Source organism: Cricetulus griseus, chromosome 9 (assembly GCF_003668045.3).
Source record: "Cricetulus griseus strain 17A/GY chromosome 9, alternate assembly CriGri-PICRH-1.0, whole genome shotgun sequence".
NCBI classification, from domain to species: domain Eukaryota; kingdom Metazoa; phylum Chordata; class Mammalia; order Rodentia; family Cricetidae; genus Cricetulus; species Cricetulus griseus.
Window position 1 is genome coordinate 28,226,406 of NC_048602.1, and position 19,793 is coordinate 28,246,198.

Genomic DNA, 19,793 nt, shown 5'->3' on the forward strand with positions numbered 1-19,793 from the left:
GTGCCCTGTGCACTTAGGCTTCCTGTTGTGGAATATTAGTTACATTTGTCCTTGCTGTGGAGTATTTGTTGCATTCTTTTATGTTGCACTTGTGTAACTCTGTGAAGCTGTGTTACTTTGCCCACACCTGATTGGTCTAATAAAGAACTCTTGAGCGCTGCCACCCAGCTCCCAAAGAAACACATGGAGACATATTCTTACTTATGAAGGCCCGGCCTTAACTTGGGCTTATTTCTAGCAAGCTTTTCTTTTCTTTTTTGATTTTTCGAAACAGGGTTTCCCTATGTAGCTTTGTAGACCAGGCTGGCCTCGAACTCACAGAGATCCGCCTGCCTCGCCGCCCGAGTGCTGGGATTAAAGGTGTGTGACACCGCCTGGTTTAGCCAGCTTTTCTTAAATTAACCCATCTCTCTTACACTTTGCCTCTGAGCTTGTATCTTTTTCCCCATACCTTTCCTTCCTTCTTGCTCGTGGTTGGTTGTGTGGCGTCCTCTTCCCTTTTCTGGATCCTTGCCCTTGCTTGTTCTTTTTTTTTTTCTCCGTTTATTCTGCCTGGCAGCCCTGCCTATCCCTCTCCTGCTGAACTGGCCATTCAGCTCTTTATTAGAGCAATCAGGTGTTTTAGGCACAGCAACACAGAGTTAAACAAATGCAACGTAAAAGAATGCAACACATCTTTGCACCATCCAACAAATATTCAGTAACAACTGCCCACACACCACACATACATCACAAAACATTGAGAATGAAAGAACCTTATGTTTCTAGCTTGGGCCCCACCCCCATTTATATATATCTGTCTATAAAAATGAGGGGCTGCGGAGCTCTGATGGACGGGATGGAGTCGTAGCATGTGCAGCCCCTCGACCATGAAGGGGACTTCCCTCCTGCACCTTAGGGACAGCAGGAATTCCCGCAGTCACACACCACAGCGATGAGGGCGACTGCTGAAGCACCATGCAATGGTGACCTGAGGGCCCCACACTCACCCAATACCGGACTCCTGAAAGAAGTGAAAATGATCTTGTCTAAGCCACTATTATTTTGAAATTTTTAAAAAATACTAAGTGAGAGATGATAAGAGTCCAAACCTTTCCAGGCAAAGGGACCTAGCTGGGGACCCCTTCTCAGTTTCCCATCCCACCCTGCCAAGAGACCTATGGGTCTCTTCTGTTATCAAGTCCCCACCGTAACATCACACAGACAAGTCTGGCCCTGCTTTAGAAATATTGATTTTATAGAAAGGACCAATTCAAAATCGGTCAGATGCCACACGCTAGAAGCTTCCAGAACCACAATGAAGGAGAACACAAAACAAAAACCCGCAAGAGAGGAAAAACCCGAATGCTTACTGAGTACCCCATGTGGAAGGAAGGATCACCTGGAAATTGAGACCCATTGTCCCTGCCCTCTGAGGCAAGGGGCTCCCGGCTTTACTGGGGATTCAGTGACAAGAGCTTGATGAGGGGTCTCCACACTCGAGGGATCTCACCCACTTTCCCTGGGGGAGGGGGAGAGGCTGGTAGTTCAGAAGAAATCATTTTATTTTTAATAATGAGGAAAACATGTAGAAACGGTGGGCTGCCTCCAAAAAGTGCCGACTTGAGTTTGGAGCTAATGGCTGGAGGTGTCAAGCTCAGAGACCACAAGCCTTTGGTGGCCACAGCTCCAGAGACAAGAACTGGGAGAGGCACAGGATGGGGAGGGCCAGCTTGAGGAGAGCCTCAGGTGGTACCAAGGTTAGCTGCCGTCTGCTCCCTGCTGCTGTGTCCCTGGGGCAGAGAGACTCAGGGATGGGGTTGGGGCTTGATGGAGGTGCAAGTGAGATGCTGATAAAAACAACAAAAAAACCACAACCCTCTCTGAGGGTCCATGGCCCTGGCTCTGAAGAGTGGAAAACCAACAGGGTCAACCAGGGGATTTACCCCGCTGACCCCCCAAACCTGGTCCCAGTTCTAGTGGGAGATCAATGCTGGATGGACCGGAAGGTGTTGGCTGGCGACTCAGTCCTGGCCCCCAGCTCCCAGCAAAGCGGGAAGGGGTTCGGTATGGCAGTGTCCCCTCACCCCCAGGCCTCACCTTCCTTCCTCCCGGCCAGCTCGGCCCCCACCCACTCCATTGCACGGCAGCACCCAGTTGTTGTCGTGGAGGCCCAAGCGACAGCCGGGCGTCTCGCGATCGGCTCTTCGGCAGCACATCCAGTAGGAGCGTCCGTAAGGCAGGTCATGGTGGTAGGGCTTGGGGTGCCAGCGGCAGAGGGACACATCGCCCTTCTCATACCGTTTGCGGCACTGCTTACAGGGGTCATCGCGATAGAGCGGGTCCCGGTTCCAGCGCGAGTCTGTGGCCCGCACTCCGAAAGCCTCGATGATGCCCTTGAAGTGGTGGCAGGTGCACTTGAGGGCCGCCAGGGCGCGGGTGGGCAGGAAGCTGAAGATCTTGACCAGCACGTGCTCGGGCAGCAGCAGCATGTACTGCCGCGGCTCCAGAAGGCGCTGGATCTTGAAGCGGATCTCCAGGAAGTCGTGCGACACGTGCCGGTACAGGCGGCACAGGGAGGTGTCCGGCGTGCCCTCCGAGTCGTCGGGGCCTGGCACTGTGCCAGGCGTGTCGGCGGGGGGCGGCTCAGGAGGGCCTTCTGGACCCCGGGCCTGGAGGAAGAAGAGCTGGCCAGGCGGGGGCGGCTCCTCGGGGCTCACCGTCAGGCACACCGTCTCCTCCTTCACGTTCTTGGTGCCGTCTTTCCCGAAGAAGACGCACTCGTCCACGACCCCCGTTACCACCACGTCCACGTGGAAGCCCGACGCTCCGCAGTCCCGGGCAGGGGGTGGAGGGGGCGCTGGGGGAGTATCCTCAGGTCTGGCCAGGGCTGGTGTCTCACCTTCGCTGGCTTCGTCTGCCCTGGCCAGGAGGAACTCCATGTTGCTGGGAAGGGCGTCCCTGGAGGGGCTGATAAGCTGGTACAAGTCACAGGTGATTTTGTCTTTGGCTCGCGCCCCCGGACTGCCAGGCCGGCTTCCGCTCCAAGTAGGTAAATTGCCATCTGGTGACCGGGGCTCTCGGCCATTGGAGATGCGGAATGCGATACGCACCTCACCGGGCCCAGGACCCGGCCGCTCCTCCTTGCGGAGACCCTTGGTTGGAGGGCTGTCCCGCTGGGCCTCAAAGTGGGCCACTGCCTCGGCGACTCGGCTGCAGTCACCACCACCAGACCGCCTCTCTGACCCTAACCCCTTCGCTGGTGCTCCCTGCTCAGCCGACACAAAGACCACTGGAGCTTGGGTGGTGGAGCGTGGGTAACTCTGCAGGGCCAGGGCGGCTCTCTGTTCCACCAGGGCCACCATTTCTGCTACAGAGAGCAGGTCTACATCATCCCCGGATGTCGTGGGGGCCCCCTCAGTGGCAGGGGCTCCTCCTCTGCCCCCTGGGTCTGGAGGAGCCTTGGTGGGCTCAAGGCAGCGCCTCCTCCTCTTGGCTTTGGAGCTATCACTGCCCCAGTGCCCTTTGACCTTCATAGAGCTGGCCCGGCTACCTCCACCACACTGGTGGGCCACAAAGAAGGCCACCTTCTCCTTTGTATTTCCAGGCTTGATGACATACCACGTGTCCAGCAGGACGCGACCCTCGTCGCCAGCGGCTGCTGAGGAGAGGAGTGGAGCATGCTGGGAGGCGGGGGTGTCTGAAGCCAAGGCAGGTGGTGTGTTCTCTGATTGTGCAGGTCCGTGGTCAGGCTCAGTCCCACCGCTTGTGTCAGAACAGGCTGGCGGCTTGAGGGCTGTGGAAGGCGGGCGCTGCTGGTTCTGGGAATATGTGCCAAAGGGTCGGGGGCACCAGAGCTGGAAGGGCAGGAGGCTGCTCCTGTCCATGCTGGGAGGCAATGGTAGACGACAGGCGAGTCACTCAATCTCAGGACCAGGATGGTAGCAGGGAGCTCCACATGCCACCTGGAGACACAGAAGGTGGGAACACTGTTGTGGAATAGTACCACCTAATTGGTTTAATAAAGAGCTGAACGGCCAATAGCAAGACCGCAGAAAGAGAGTGGGGACTGGCAGGCAGAGAGAATAAACAGGAGAAATCCGGGAAAGAAGAAAAGACCAGGGAGCAAGAGAAGGAGAGGACTTCTAGAAGGAGAGGACTTCTAGATGCCCAGGGTCACAGGCCCGAGCACCTGTTGGCAGCATCCTTAACAGCCTTTCTTTTTTGTTTTGCATGACTTTGCACACATTAGCTAATCTCAAGGCTGACTTTTGTTTTTTTAATTTATCATGTATACAGTGTTCTGTCTGCATGTATCCCTGCAGGCCAAAAGAGGGCACCAGACCTCATTACAGACAGTTGTGAGTCACCGTGTGGTTGCTGGGAAGTGAACTCACGTCCTCTGGAAGAGCAAGCAGTCAATGCTCTTGACCTCTGAGCCATCTCTCCAGCCCACTGGAGGCAGATTTTTTTTTTTTTTAATGAGTCTGATGGTAGCACTATCTGTTTGACTTTCTACTTACCAGCAAGTAGCAAATGCCTGGTCTCCATCTTTGGCTCATCTCCTTCCCGACATCTCAGTATAAGCCTCCAACAGCGCATGGTGATCAGTGCCTATAATCCCAGATCTCAGGAGGCTGAGGCAAAAAGATGGAGAGTTCCAGGTCAGCCTGGGCTACACAGCCAGTCCTTGTCTAGAAAGAAAGAAACAAATAAGTAAAAGGAAAACAAAGCCCGTCACAAAATAAACCCCGAACATGCCAATGGATCAGAGAGGTAAGTAAACTAACTACATGCCAAGAATTAAACCCAGCCCGCTGTCTGTCTTTGCAAATTAGATTTTATGGAAAATAATTATGGCTGCTTTCACCCCAAAGAAGCAGAGCCGCATCAATGATTATATGGCCTGGAATAATTCGTTACCTAGTCTTTTATAGAAAAAGTTAGCTTGCTGGGCAGTGGTGGCTCACACCTTTGATCCCAGCACTGGGGAGGCAGAGGCAGGGGGATCTCTGTGAGTTCGAGGCCAGCCTGGTCTCCAGAGAGAGTGCCAGGATAGGCTCCAAAGCTACACAGAGAAGCCCTGTCTCCAACCCCACCCCCCCAAAAATGCAATCTCAGCACCCCCCAAAAAGAAAAAGTTAGCCGACGCTGTAGGACAGACTCCCTGCTCTAAATCCAGGCAAATCTGACACACTAGTCCTGGAGATGCCATTTGAAACTCTGCCTCCAAACAGTCGTCATGGACAGGACCCCAATCTTAAGAATCCTTACTCTACCCCACCCTCATCTCCAGAATCTTCATTCCTTCCCTCAAGCATTCAGACATTTTCAAATTCTGCTTTAAAATTCCAACCACCCCGACTGGAGAGATGGCTCAGAGGTTAAGAGCACTTCCAGCGGTCCCGAGTTCAATTCCCAGCCACCACATGGTGGCTCACAACCATCTGTAGTGAGATCTGGTGTCCTCTTCTGGCCTGCAGGCAGAATACTGTGTGCATAATCCATAAATCTTTAAAAAAAAATTTCAACTCCTCCCCAAGACCCTACACCAAGCTTGGTGGCACATGCCTGTAATCCCAGGACTTGGGAGGCTGGGACATGTGACAGGACGATAAGGAGAGAGTTCCAAGTTTGCCTGGGCTATATATAAAGAACCTGTGTTAAAAAAAAAAATGTTGCAGGCCTTTAGTCTCAGCACTTGGGAAGTAGAATCTGCAGGCTGATCTCTGTGACTCCAAAGCCATCCTGGTCTATGCATCTAGTTCTAGGCCAGCCAGGGTTATCTAGAGACCCTACTCTGTCTCACAAATAAGTAAGAATGGGGGCTGAAGAGATGGCTCCGCGGCTAACAGCACTTGCTGCTCTTGCAGAGGGCAGCACCCACAGGGTGGCTCTCTGTAACTGCAATTCCAGAGGATCCATCTGGTGGTCTCTGCCGGCCGCAGACACACAGGCAGGCAAAACGCAACACAAAACTTCAGGGAGAAAAATCAAAATAATAAATCAGTGCGCCCTCGGGCACGTAGAAGCCAGATCGCAAATAACTTCTGGCTCATCTCAAGATACAGAGCAGCACCCGAATCTCACAGGGGACCCGGTGGGTCTCCCGACATCCTGCGCGCGTTCCAGACGCCGATCCTCGTTCTACCCCTCCGTGCCCCAGAAGCTCCCGAACCCCCCAAGAAGTCAGACGTGAAAGCGCCCTTACTTAAGAACGAACCCCTGAGCAGGTAAACGTCCACAGTGGCTAACGGAACCTAGAGGGCACCACCGCGGACTCGTGTCCCGCTCGCCCGCTCGCCCGCACGCTCGCCCGGGGCAGCGGCGGCAGCAGCAGCAGGCTTCCCAGGCTCCGGGGGACCCTGGCCGGCCGCGACTCCCTCCCTCCCTCCCGTCCCCGGCCCGGAACCACAGAGGAAGGACACCGCTGCTGAGGCGCAGCCCGGCCTCCCGTGCTACAAGACAGCCGAACCCGCGGCGCTCGCGCCTGCAGCTCCCGCGCAACCCGAGGTCGGCCAGCCGCCCCGCCCCGCCCACAAAGCCCCGCCCACAAAGCCCGCCCCGCCTCCTCCTCGGGGGCGGGGACGACCCTCCGCTCCCAACCCGGACACGCCCCCGCCCTCCCCACCCCACCCCCCACCTCACAGGCGCGCTCACCGCAGCGCCTCCCCCAGGCGGCAAGGAGAATGGCGGCGGCCTGCAAGCATGCGCCGCGGGGCCCGCCCTCGCGCGGGCTGGCGCGCCGGGAGCGGAGGGGAGGGGCCCCGCCCCGCCCCGCCCCGCCCGCCCCGCCCCTTTGTTGACAGACGCGCGCGTGACGGCCCCGGCCAATGGGCGGCTGCGGTTCGGGGCCGTGCCCATATAAGGAAGGCCCTGGCGCAGGGCCCGACTAGGAAAGCAGGAGGAGTGGGCGTGGGGGGGAACGCACGCGAGGGGGCGGGGCGGAGGCGGCCCGGCGATAAGGGAGCGGAGACAAATTCCCAGACTCCGGGGCTGCCGAACGGGGAGCCCGGCCCCGGCAGGGACACTGGCCCGCCGCACTCAACGGAGGGAGAACTACCCGACGGTCCCTGGAAACCCGCGCCCCGCGTGACGCCGGCGGTTTAAAGAGCCACAGGGCCTGCGGCGGGCGGGCGAGCGAGCGGGGCAGAGGGAAGCCGGGGAGGAGGAGGAGGAGGAGGATCCTGATCCTCGGCACCCAGCACTCTGGGAGGGCTGAGGTGGGAAGTTTTGAGCCGACCTGGGCTATCCCAGAGTGTCCGAGCGTCGTAAAATACAAATAAAGCCACACCAGAAACAACAGCGACGACAACAGCCAGCAGACCCCCAAACCCGCAGACAGACAGACAGACAGGCCGAGGAGGCGCAAAGAGCACCGGCTGCCGCCGCGGAGGACCCAGGTTCGGTTCCAGCACCCGCAAGGCTGGAACCAGAGGCGCGGCAGGCTGCCCCCGCTTTTGACCGCGGCTGCTCCTTCCCGCACGCTGTCCACACACAAGCGCGCACGCAAAACACCCGTGCATCAGGAGGGGTGCGGGGGGGTGCACACCAGGAGTCCCAGCACTCGGGAGGCAGAGGCAGGCGATCTCTGTGAGTTCGAGGCCAGCCTGGTCTCCTGAGCTACACACACAGAAACCCTGTCTTTAAAAATAAAACAAAACAAAACCAAAGGCAGGTGGCGAGAGAGATGGTTCAGGGAGTTAGGGCATCTCGCCTTTCCCACAGAAGTCAAGAGCTTCACAGAGCTACAGTGTGGAGGATTTATTTTTATTACTGGTAAGGCGTGTGTGTCTGTGCACATGGGTGCGGGCGCCCAGGGTCCGGATGAGGGCATCGGGGTTACAGGCACCTCCGAGCCCCCGATGTGGTGCTGGGAACTCGGGTCCTCTGGAAGAGCGGCAGATGCTCTTAGTCACTAAGCCATTTCTCCAACCCTATAATCCACCATTGCAATGGGAACCACAAACACCCCTATCACAGGGGGAGATTGCCCGAGAAAGTGGAGCTGATAGGAGTGGAGCCACACACTCTACACCCTCATTAAGTGCCCCCCCCCCATAATTAGAGAATGCACATTCCCACACCCTGACACACAGAGCTGCCGGTAAAACCTTGCCTTTGACATGCACACAGGTCCTCCTGCCGGCTGCTCCTGGATGCAGAGGGCTCACCAGAAATAACTCACAGGAAAGGGGACCCCCCCCCACACACACACACAGGCAACATAACTACATTATGCGGTTTGCATCACAGCACTTGAAATTATCTCATTTAATTCCCACGTCTTCTCTCTCTAGGGTCTCACTCTGTCGTCGAGCCTGGTCTCAAACTCTGATTCTCCTGGCTCAGCCTCTTGAGCACTAGGAACCCAAACATCCTCCAGAACCAGTGTGTCTCACTTTTATGTCTTAACTTGGGAGGTCTATGTATGGCATATGAGTGCATTAAGTGTGCCTACAAATACAAATGAGTGTGTGTAGTTAGTTGGCAGAGATCAACACCAGGTGTCTTAATCACTGAGCACGGGTTTTCCACCCACCCTGAACATTTTGATGGGGGATGTCCATCGTATGCGCATAGAAATGGGTTAATAATTAAGAGGGAGCTAGCCAATAAGAAGCCCGAGCCATCGGGCAAATAGTGTGTTTATTTGGGACTAAATGGCTGCGGGAGCAGCGGGACAGAAACTTCTGTCTACAGGGTTTCTCTGTGTAGCTCCGGCTGTCCTGGAACTCACTTTGTAGACCAGGCTGGCCTTGAACTCAGAGAGTCTCCTTCTACTGCCTCTCAACTGCTGGGATTAAAGGCGTGCAATGCCACCACCACCAAAGGCTGCACACGATTTCTGAGGCAGGATCTCTCAATGAAACACAAGCTCAGTAGTAGCTTGATGAGGTTGCCAAAGAGAATCGAATCCAGAGTCTCTGCCTGCCATCTTCCCAGTGCGGGGGTTACAGACACATGCACACAGCTATGCTTAGGTGGGCGCTGGGCATCTAAACCCAGGTCCTCATGCTTACAAGCCATCTCCTCACACTCCTTCTTCCTCTTTCATTTTTAAGTAGATGTAAGACCTTCTATTTTAAAGTCCAGCTAGAGTGTCTGTATGTGGGTATGAGCACAGGTAAGGGTGCCCAAGGAGGTCAAAAGCGGGTGTCAGATCCCCTGAAGCTAGAGACGTGGGTGCTGGGAACCAAACTCAGGTCCTTTGCAAGAGCAGCAAGTGCTCCTAAAGCTGAGCTACCTCTCAGCCCCGCCTGTCTGCGCTACTTCCTTCTGCAGTCAAAGACTAGGAAGGGAGCTCAGGCAGGGAAGGGCCAGGCAGCAGCCTCTGCTCTTCAGATTGAGCTCTGAGGCAATGCTGTCCAGACTGCTCACCCTCACTGGACGTGGACTGTGTCACTCAGTCCTCAAGGCCATCGCACACTGTGTTCCCTGTCTGAAATGCTGTTCCTCACCTACCCTCAGGGCTCACCCTTTACCTCCTTCAGGATTGGCTCAGAAATTGCCCCCAGGAGGCCTCTGATCCAAGCCCACAGCCTCTACCCAACAGAGCACAAACTCTCAACCCTCCTTGGTTTTTCTCACTGCCTATCACTACCTGCTTTACTTTTAAAGTGTGCTGTCTGCGTTTCCCTTCGTTTCCCTGTATAGCGCAAGCTCAGCTCAAGCTGAAGATTCTCCTGCCTCAGTCTCAAGACTGGAATGACAGATGTGGACTACCAGAGCCGGCTCAGCTGGCAGGCACGCCTCTTCTTTCCCTATTGCTTGCCTTCTTGGAGCGGACAACTCCACTGCTGGCCAACTTTTACGCTTCTACTACTGGAGACATCTGAATAGCTGGCCACTTGAACCAGCTGCCCGGGAAAATGCCATCCACCCTCTCGGGGTCTTCCCAGGCTATCCTTGACCTCCTCCTCACCATCCTGCTTCTGACACCTGTGCCCTGTCATTGCTCAAGGGCAATGATCTGTGCAGGCCAGAGGCTCGCTCCCCTCCAGCCTGTGCATTTGTTTCAAGAGAGCTAGGATCTCTCCGGGCAGCTATTCTGCATCAGGGAGTAGCTCACTGGACGCCTCAGGGGTCTACAAACCCGGCTTACCCATGCCCACCCCCCAAGCCCAGCTCTCCTCTCTCCCTCTGAGGTTCAACTATCACACCATCCTCAATTTCATCCTACAATGTTAAGAATTGAGGTATGCAGAGCTAACCAGCTTGTTTGATGCCCCTGAGGTGGAGAAACAGACACGGGGAGGCCACCTAGCCTGTTTCCCGTCTGCTTCCAGGATCTCTAGATGCCCAAAGCTTTAGACAGCTCTGCCCCGAGGATTATTCGTCAGAAACAACTTCAAAGCCAGCCTGATGGCCACATTTGTAATTCCAGCTCTTTGTGAGGCTAAGGGAAGGAGGGTCACAAGTTCAAAGCCAGCCTGGGGAGAGCTGCCTCCTAAAAAGGTGAGGGGTAGCTCGGCAATACAGCACTTGCTTAGCATCCACCAATGAGGAGCTGGGCAGCTCAGAACCAGAGGGTTTGTTTATCCAGTAGGCAGAATTCCATCTCCAGAACAGAGATGAGCAAACAAGTCAATCATGGCCCTGGAGAGATGGCTCAGCAGTTAAGAGCACTGGCTGCTCTTGAAGAGGATCCAGGCTCGGTTCCCAGCGCCCACATGGGTGGCTCACAACCGTCTGCAGGCACCAGGCACATACACATATGCAGGCAAAAATCACTCATACACATAAAGTATTTGTTATTGTTTTTGAGACAGAATTTCTCTCTCTCTGCAACTCAAGCTGGCCTGGAAGTCACTAAGTTCAGGCTCTGTTGGAACTCCCAGCAATCCCCCTGCCTCAGCCTCCTAATTTCTGGGATCACAGGTGTATGACATCATACCAGAGCAGTCCTCTTAGTTCACACTCTGAAATGAAACTGATCCCCAGGAAATCACTCACAAAAGCCAAACCAGGAAACTTGCCCCCTTACTGCTGGATCCTGAGGCTTGCTTACTCATTTAACAGATGTTTATGAAAACCTATACTGTAGGGGCTGGAGTGGTGGCTCAGTGGTTGACAGCACTGGTTGCTTTTACAGAGAACCCAGGGTTAGTTCCCGGCACCCACTTGCCACTTCACAGCGGCCTGCAACTCCACACCTTTAATCCCAGCACTTGGAGACAGGGGCAAGTGGATCTCAGTTTGGTCTATAGAGGGAGTTCCAGGACAGCCAGAGCTGTTACATAGTGAAACCCTGGCTCCAACTAACCAGTCAAACTAAACAACAACAACAAAACCCTGTATCATAGCCAGGAGTCCTTAAGTCCTGACACTTTGGGCCAGACAGAGGTAGGCATATCCCTGAGACTTTGAGGCTAGCCTGATCTACACAGTGAATCCAGGCCAGCCGGGGCTATTCAGTGAGTCCTGCCCCAAACAAAACCTACACCTTGACAGGTGCGGTTCCAAGCACTGGAGACACACAAGGAACAGGAGACAGAAATCCTTGTCCTCAAGGGGCTGACATACTAATTGGATAAAGGGAAAATAAACACAACGGCAGTTTCCAGGTAGAAACAAACACACACATAGGCGAGGGGCTGGGATGTATGGAAGGTGATTTTATGGTCTCAAATCAAGCAGTCAGTGAGGATATGAGGAGGCCATATCCTTTTCTGTGTGAAGGCAAACTCTTTAGAAGAGCTGTGCTTTCAGGAGTAAGACAGCTTTGCCACCACACCTAGCAATATGCAGTCACAATGGAATACGACAATGATGACAATCGTTTTAGAGGCAGATGTGATATCAAATGTCTGAAAACTCAGCATTCTGGAAGCTGAGGCAAGAAGATCCTGGAGAGCTCAAGGCTAATCAGGACTACAGAGGAAAACCCTGTCTTACCAAATCAGGGAAGCAGGGCTGGAGAGATGGCTCAGTGGTTAACGGCACTGGCTGCTCTTCCAGTGAACCTGGGTTCAATTCCCAGCACCCACACGGCAGCTCGCAACTGTCTATAACTCCAAGATCTGACACCCTCACACAGACATACTCACCAATGCACATAAAATAAAAAATAATTTTAAAAATCGAGGAAGGGGAAGGGCTGGAGAGCTGGCTTAGAGGTTAAGAGCTCTTACTGGTTGCTCATGCAGAGGACCCAGGTTCAATTCACAGCACCCACAACCATCTATATCTCCAGTTACAGCAGATAAGACGCTGTCTTCTGGCCTCCACAAGCACTGTGTGGACATGGCATAGACATACATACATGCAGACCAGCACTCACGGCACATACATGTACACAGACGCACGCACATGCACGCCTGCACATGCGTGTACACACGCACGCACGCACGCACACGCGCACGCGCGCTATATGAGTAAGCCTCAGACAAACAGGCTTAAATCCAATTTAAGAATTTTTTTTTTAAAGCCAAAAGAGCATGATGCCTGGAGCCTGTGATCCTAGCTCTTGGGAGGCGGAGGCAGAAGTATCAGTGTCAGCCTCAGCCACATAGTGAGTTCAACACCCCGGCCTAGACTACATGAGACCCTGTCTCAAAAGAAGAAAGAAAAAAAGCAGCAACCATGTGTGGCAACACAGGCCTATAATTCCAGCACAGTAGTAGCTGGGACAGGATGACCAAAAGTTTGAGGCCAGCCTGTGCTATATAATGAGATGCTATTTCACAGGGGGAAAAGTGTCAGCTCACTCAGCTGTAACATATAGGGACAAGGACAAGTGAGAGATGTTCGACTTTACCCTAAACCAATAGGTGTTCAGATAATTTAAGAAAGAGTGGAGAGGCCAGGTGGTGGTACACGTCTTTAAACCCAGCACTCAGGAGGCAGAGGCAGATGGATCTCTGTGAGTTCAAAGCCAGCCTGGTCTCCAGAGTGAGTTCCAGGACAGTCATGACTACACAGAGAAACCCTGTCTTGAAGAAAAAAGAGTGGAGAGACAATGCTCTAAGTTCTCTGGGTGAGGTGAGGTGGGAGGGGACACACATCCCTGGAAGTCATGACAGCCATGCAGAGGCAAGGCAGTGAGCAGGAAGGGGCGAAACTCACAGGTGTTAAAGGAACTGGAACCTCAACACTGAACACAAAGCCCACAGTGCCCTGTTGGCTTCCCGTCCAGGCTCTGACACCTAGCAGAGGATCTGGCCACTTAAGGAGTGTCTCCCAGGCCATCCTCAGAATGCACATGGCGGAAAGAGAAAACCGGCCCCCACTGACTTCCACAGACATCCCATAGCACACACTGTATAATAAATATACAAATAGTGTTTTTTTTAAGTTTTTCAGATGGCAACCTTCCTTTCCACTCCCATCTATCTATCTCTTCCTTCCCTTCCCTTCCTTCCTCCTTCACTCTCTCCCTCCCTGTCTAGATCACATGTAGCCCAGGCTAGCCTCAAACGTCAGCTCCTCCCACATCCACCTGGGCAGTGCCACCGAACAAGCTGAAATGTGTTCTTTTGGAAGAATGAAAGCCCCAGAAGGTTGTCATACTTATCAAGAGCATAATGCAACAGGCAGCTTAAACACATGGCCCTACTGTCAGTTCCTTAGGGGTACATCATGAGATGCGTGTGGTCCCATTTTACAAATTAAAAAACGGAGGCCAGGCATGGTGGCGCCTGTCTGCACACACCCACACACCCACCCACCCACCCCCACAAACACCAAGAAAACCAAAAATCAAAAGGAACAAACAAAACCCTAACTCAGTTGTCAGCAGTATTTCTTACTCACTGGAAGACTTGGGAATTGGGCCAGAATGGGCTTGTGAATTATTAATATTTAGCTGGAGACAGATTGAGTTTCTGAGCACCTTTCTGGGAGTCTTGCTCAGACTTAGGAACCCAGGAAAAGGGGGGCTACTTGAGAGTGAAGGAACACCATGCCCAGTGCTCCCTTCCTGGTTCCTCTCCTGTCTTCTTTATCTGATGTTTTCCATTGGTTTAAAAAACAAAAGCATGGACTGGCGATGTAGCTCAGTTGGTAGAGTGGCTGCCTAGCGTGCACAAAGTCCTGGATTGGATCCCCAGGTACAGCATAAACCAGGCGTGATGGTGACCACCTATAATCCCAGAAATCAAGACGTGGAGGCAGGAGGATCCGACATCCAAGGCCGCCCTCAGCTACACAGAGTTGGAGGCCAGCCTGGGATACACGAGACCCTCAAAACAACAACAAATAGTATCTGGGCTGGGGTGGTAATCTCAGCACTCTGGATACTGAGGCCGGAAGATCAACAGAGGCCAGCCTGAGCTACACAGTGAGTCTCAAGACAACAACACAGGTGTACTGTGCACTTCCTCTAAGCACTTCCTAAACTCTCCTAGTTATGGATCTCATTTAATAGCTGCACAGAGTCCTAAGGCTTGCCCCAGGTCACACAAAAGAATTAAATACTCTCTGACAGCTGCTCCGACGGCGTCTCCACTCATCATATCTTACTTCACTACAAGCCGAGGGGGCTGGATTGAAGCAATGAATGCAGATTCTAACCTGGACGGCAACTCTAGATTTACCACTTAATGCTGGCTGACAACAAAAAACTTGCTTAAACTCTGTGCCCCTGCTTCATTTCTATAAAAGGGAGCACCGACACCTAAGAGGTACTACCTGCAGATCCAGTAGAGTTAATACAAACAGCTAAAACCAAGATCGGGCGTTTTTTGAAAAGCTGGCAGTAAGGGGTGGGAGTGGAGGGGACTACTGTCAGGTTTTGAGAAAAACGTCCGAGGGCTGGACTGAAAAGCAGGGTCTCTATTAGCAAGCAACTCCAACCCAGTCAACATTCCCGGGACCGGAGCTCCTCACCGACAGCTCTGAGGATGCGACTTAACTTTCCTACCAAAAGTATCGATTTTACGGAGCCTCCCGTTTAGCTATCTTCACAGTGGCCTGCTTGTTCTCATCATACAGATAAGGGCACAGAGGGTTACAGAGACAGAGAGAGAGAGAGAGGAAAGAGAGAGGAAAGAGAGAGAGAGGAGAGAGAGAGAGAGAGGAGTGAGTCTCGCCTAGGTCACAAAGGAGGGGCAGAATAAGGAATCTGAAAGCTGGACTGTGCACACAAACCACACTACTGGTCTAGACCCCACCGGGACTGGAAGGATGCTAACGGTGGTCTCTGCGGACCCCTTCTGGCCATATCCACCCAGAGTCCCGTGACTGTCCCGTTTATCGGGACTTTCTGGTTAGATCAAAGCAAGATACAGACAGCCAGGTTCCTAGGCTCAGGCACCCCACGACGCCTCCTGGTTCCAGAAGCCAACCTACCCCCTCGTTGACTTGTCCCTCCCACCTCGCAGCCAGAGAGCTCACCCAATCGCACCCGCGGTTAGCCTCTCCCTTAACTGCCCTAGCCCGACTCCCATGCCTCCCCAAGGACGCCAGGCTCCCTAACATCTCTCCATCACCCACTTGACGGAGGGTCCCTCGCCCTGCTGTCCTGGCAGCCGGGGCTCCAGCTCGCAGCCCTCACCGGCCCCGCTCCGAATGCCCTCAGCAGTCAATTCCAGAGCTCGACTCTTCCTCAAGACCCCTCCCCAGCCCCCATTCTTCCACTCGCTCGCGCGGGCTCCGCTCCTCTCACTCCCCACCCACAGCGATCTCCCCACGCCCAACCCTTTCTTTCGCTCCAGTTTTGTTTCCCCTCGAACCCAGGACCAGAACCCTCCCCGTCCCCGCCACCCCCCCCGCCCCGGTCCCCACTCTCCAACACCCGCAAGACCCAGCCTGGCGCTCTCACCGTCTCCCCGCGCGGCAGCTCGCTCGACTACGCGCGTTTGCCCCCACTCGCTCCTCTCCAGCCTCCCCTTCCGGGTTCTCGCCCCGAAGCCCGCTGGGAATTGGAGTACCCGCGGCCATGGACTACAGATCCCAATATGCCACGCGCGGTACCTTGGAGGCGGAGGCGGAGGCGGAAACAAGGGAGGGCTGAGCGAGAGGACGACTCGGATTCCCAGGAGGCCACGGGCACGCAGCTGCGCGGGCGCAGAAAACTCACCCCGCGAGGCTCTCTGGGAAATAGAGTCCGGCCGCCTCCATTTTGGCCCGAGGCCCTTGAAAAGGGAATTGAAGCTGTTTCAAGGGGACGTTAGCGAGGGAGGGAGAGTTGATTAAAAAGAAAGAATTATTGACTTACTTATGTCATTTAACAATTGATAATGGGGCTGGAGAGATTCTTCCAGAGGTCCTGAGTTCAATTCCCAGCAACCACACGGTGGCTCACAACCATCCGTTATGAGACCTGGCGCCCTCTGCTGGTGTGCAGATAGACATGGAAGCAGAATGTTGTGTACATAATAAATAAATAAAATCTTTAAAAAAAAACAATTGATAACGTATGCGTCTTTCCAAACTTCCCCTCCCATTCCTCACCTCCATCTCACACCCCTAATTCACAAATAAGAAAAACAAGATATACGCACTCTGAGACTGTTTATATCCCAGGCAGGGCAGAACCTCCAGAAGAACCCTGGTTAGACAGCTAGACCAGTTTTGAGTGAATAGTTCGTGCTTTTTGACCACTCTGGACAACCCTGGTAAGAACTGGCCCAAATTTGTACAAGCTAAGGTGAGCATAAGCCTCTCTGTCTGTGCACATCATCACTGGAAAGTACTCTGAGCTGAGACAGTTGACCCAGGCACTTGTCATAGCTAGGTGTCTAGAACACGTCTGAAGACACACACACACACACACACACACACACACACACACACACACACACACACACACAGAGCATATTCGTGTACGAGAGAATGTGCTTCCATTTATTTTATTTATGTGAGTCCCACGGATGGGACGTGAGGCTTGGCCCCAAGGGCCTTTACCCACTGAGTCATCCTAGCAGTCCAAGAAAGCTTTTAAAAACCTTACAGCTCGGGATGGGCTGCGGTGGTGCACGCCTTTAATCCCTCCACTGGGGAGACAGAGATTGGCGTATCTTCGTGAATTTGAGGCCAGCCTGGTCTACCTACAGAGTGAGTCCAAGGCTATGAGACCCTAATAAAGGGTCAAAAGGGTCAAAAAAATAAAGATAAACAAATAAGCCTGGGCTCCAGAGCGAGCGCCAGGATAGGCTCCAAAGCTACAGAGAAACCCTGTCTCCAAAAAACCAAGAAAAAAAGAGAGAAATAGAGAGAGAAAGAAAGAAGGAAGGAAGGAAGGAAGGAAGGAAAGAAAGAAAGAAAGAAAGAAAGAAAGAAGGAAGGAAAGAAGGAAAGAAGGAAAGAGCGGCGGGCTGAGATGTCACTGGCGGCCTGCCCACCCCCATCCTGGGGCACACACCGACCTTTCTCCTGCCAGGGCCAGGCAGGAGGGAGGTGGGCACTGGGACGCCCCCTCACTCCAGCCTTTCCCCACCCTCTACCCCACCAGGCATTGCAACATGGTGCTGGAGAATGTGAAGGAGATGTGGACTGAGGTCCCCAAGAGCGGCAAGGGCAAGAAAAAGTCCAAGCCCGTCAACAGGGACCGCTACATTTCCAAGATGAAGTAGAGTAGAGGCCCCTTCCCTGCATGGGAGGCTGCTCCCCGCTCGCCCTGCGGAGGCTCGCCCTGCCGAGGCTCGCCCTGCCCAGTGGGCTGGAAATAAAACCCTGTGGGTTTTTTGTTGTTGTTGTTTGTTTCCAGTGGTCTCGTCTGCCCTGGGGTCTTGTGAACAGGGCGGACTCTGGGAGGGAGGGATGGAGGCAGACAGAGTCAGGCTGTCTGTCTGTCTGTCTCGGGCGGGCGAAGCTCTAGGACAGCACCCGGGAGCAGATGAGTCCCGCTCTGCTCCATCCGGGCAGGAGACACTTTACACAGAAATGACCCTAATTCATCTTCCGCGCGCTGTGGGCAGGGCAGTTCTCGGCAGTCTGGGGAAGGAAAGGTGGCCTCTGTATGGTGAGAGGACGGTGGAAGGAGCGGCCTTGCTCCCGACTGTGCTCAGGGGCGGGACCGACAGCCAGCCTCACCCGCCATTCCCGCCAGCATCGCCATTCCCGCCAGGGCAGGCCCAGGGGGCGGGGCGAGCCCAGGGGGCGTGGCGAAACCAGGGGGCGGGGCCTGGAGAAAAGGCGGGCGGCGCAGCAGGAGCTGATTGGCCGGCGCCGCGGAGCGCGGGAGAAGCAGCACCAGTCAGAGCGGCGCTCTCGCTCGCGCGCGCAAGCGCGCGCGTGCGTGCGTGCGCTCACGGCGCCACTCGCTGCCCGGCCCTTTTTCAACGCCCGCCCCCCCCCGGCACCGCGTGGCGGGAACGTGGAGGGGGCGTGGCCTCGCCTCAGGAGCTCCGGGCGACGGCTCGCGGGAGGGAGGGCGGGCGCGGGCGCGCGTGACAGGCTCGTAGCGCCCTGCCATTCCTCACTCGGCCGGCCCGCGCCTCGGGGGCACGCGGCCCGCGTCCCTGGGACCCGCGGGAGACGCTGTCCTCGGCCCAGCGCCGCTGCCCGCCCGCCCGCCCGCCCGGGCGTGGGCCCAGCGTCCAGCCAGAAGCCGCTGAGGCTTAACGCCATTTTGCAAGTCCTGAGGCGGGTGCTGGTGGCCGACGTTGGGGTGTGGGGAGGAGAGGGGGTTCCCCGGGCCCCGGGCCTCGGGCCCCGGGCCTCGCGCGGGCGGGAAGGCGGGAGGGCGGGCGGCGGGGAGCTCCGAGTCCCCAAAGTCGCCCCTGGTGGCCGTGGCCTCCTCAGAGTGCGACAGGACCGCAGAGCCTGAGGCGGGTTTGACGCTAGCTAGGCCCAGGTTTGGGGGGCGGGGTGTGTGAGGTGTGTGAGGGGGGGCGGGGGGAACCCAGGCTAAAGCTGGATTTCTGGAAAGTTCTTTTTTTTATCATTTTTTATTTGAGTTAGAAACCGGACTGATTTACACGGCAATCCCAGTTCCCTTCTCCCTACCGTTCTCCCCTTCTGGAAAGTTCTTTCTGAGTGGGTGGCATTTGGAGACACGCAGCCTGCTCTGTGAGGCTCGGCTCTTGGAATCTGAAGACGGGCGACCTCGGGGTTCCAGAGTTAGCCTTTGGAGGGTCAGAGGTCTAATGTGACAGGGTTGGGGCTCTTCCGGTTATCCTGAGGTGTGAAAGTTGGACCCCGGGCGGGGCACAGTTCGGGTCTTTGAGAATTAGTTTTAAGGCCTCGAGTTGTCCCCCTACCCATTGAGTGGCTATAGGCGTCAATTTAGAGCGCTAGGTCCCACTCGTGAGATCTAAGGTTTCTAACAAGATCACAATTTAAGCATCTGTAGGGACAGTTTTGGAGTCTGCAGATGTTTATTGTAGGACACGAGACGTGTGTGTGTGTGTGTGTGCGTGTGTGTGTGTGCGCGTGCGTGTGTGTGTGTGCGTGTGTGTGTGTGTGTGTGTGTGTGTGTGGAGTGAGTTTTGTTTTGGAGGACCCTGGATAGTCTCTTCCTATTACGAATTTGGGGTTTTCAGCGTTAAGGCCTGTGGCTTGAGCTGGGTGTGATAATTCACACATATAATATTACATGAGTTAGAGTCCAGCCTGGACTACATAAGCCTGAGCTAAGTCTACCCAGATCGTCTCACAGAAAAAAAAAAGTGTCGTTTGTGATCTTGATATTAGGATTAGGGTCCTATTTGAGGGTCATTAGTCAAATTTTGCATATTCAGGATTTTCAGGTTTTTTGGGGTTTTTTTGTTTTTTTTTTCTTCGAGACAGGGTTTCTCTGTGGCTTTGAAGGCTGTCCTGGCACTCGCTCTGGAGACCAGGTTGGTCTCAAACTCACAGAGATCCGCCTGCCTCTGCCTCCCGAGTGCTGGGATTAAAGGAGTGCGCCGCCAACGCAAGGATTTTCAGGG

The 19,793-nt window shown here is 54.6% G+C and overlaps 1 protein-coding gene across 2 annotated transcripts; it reads right to left on the minus strand.

Annotated features, from left to right (window-relative positions):
* Nucleotides 1-1,214: 1,214 nt before the first annotated feature.
* On the minus strand, nt 1,215-15,831 carry Fbxo46 (F-box protein 46). Of its 2 annotated transcripts, none has more exons than XM_027430941.2 (3): nt 15,743-15,831; nt 4,503-4,616; nt 1,215-3,944 (listed from the first exon to the last, which is right to left on the minus strand). In XM_027430941.2, exon 3 carries the CDS (start codon nt 3,864-3,866, stop codon nt 2,076-2,078), a length of 1,791 nt encoding a protein of 596 aa, XP_027286742.1. In that variant the 5' UTR covers nt 3,867-3,944; nt 4,503-4,616; nt 15,743-15,831; the 3' UTR covers nt 1,215-2,075. The 2 variants fall into 2 exon arrangements, with proteins under 2 accessions (XP_027286742.1, XP_027286741.1); XM_027430940.2 differs by having other exon boundaries at nt 4,503-4,673; nt 15,743-15,821.
* Between the last annotated feature and the right edge of the window lie 3,962 nt (nt 15,832-19,793).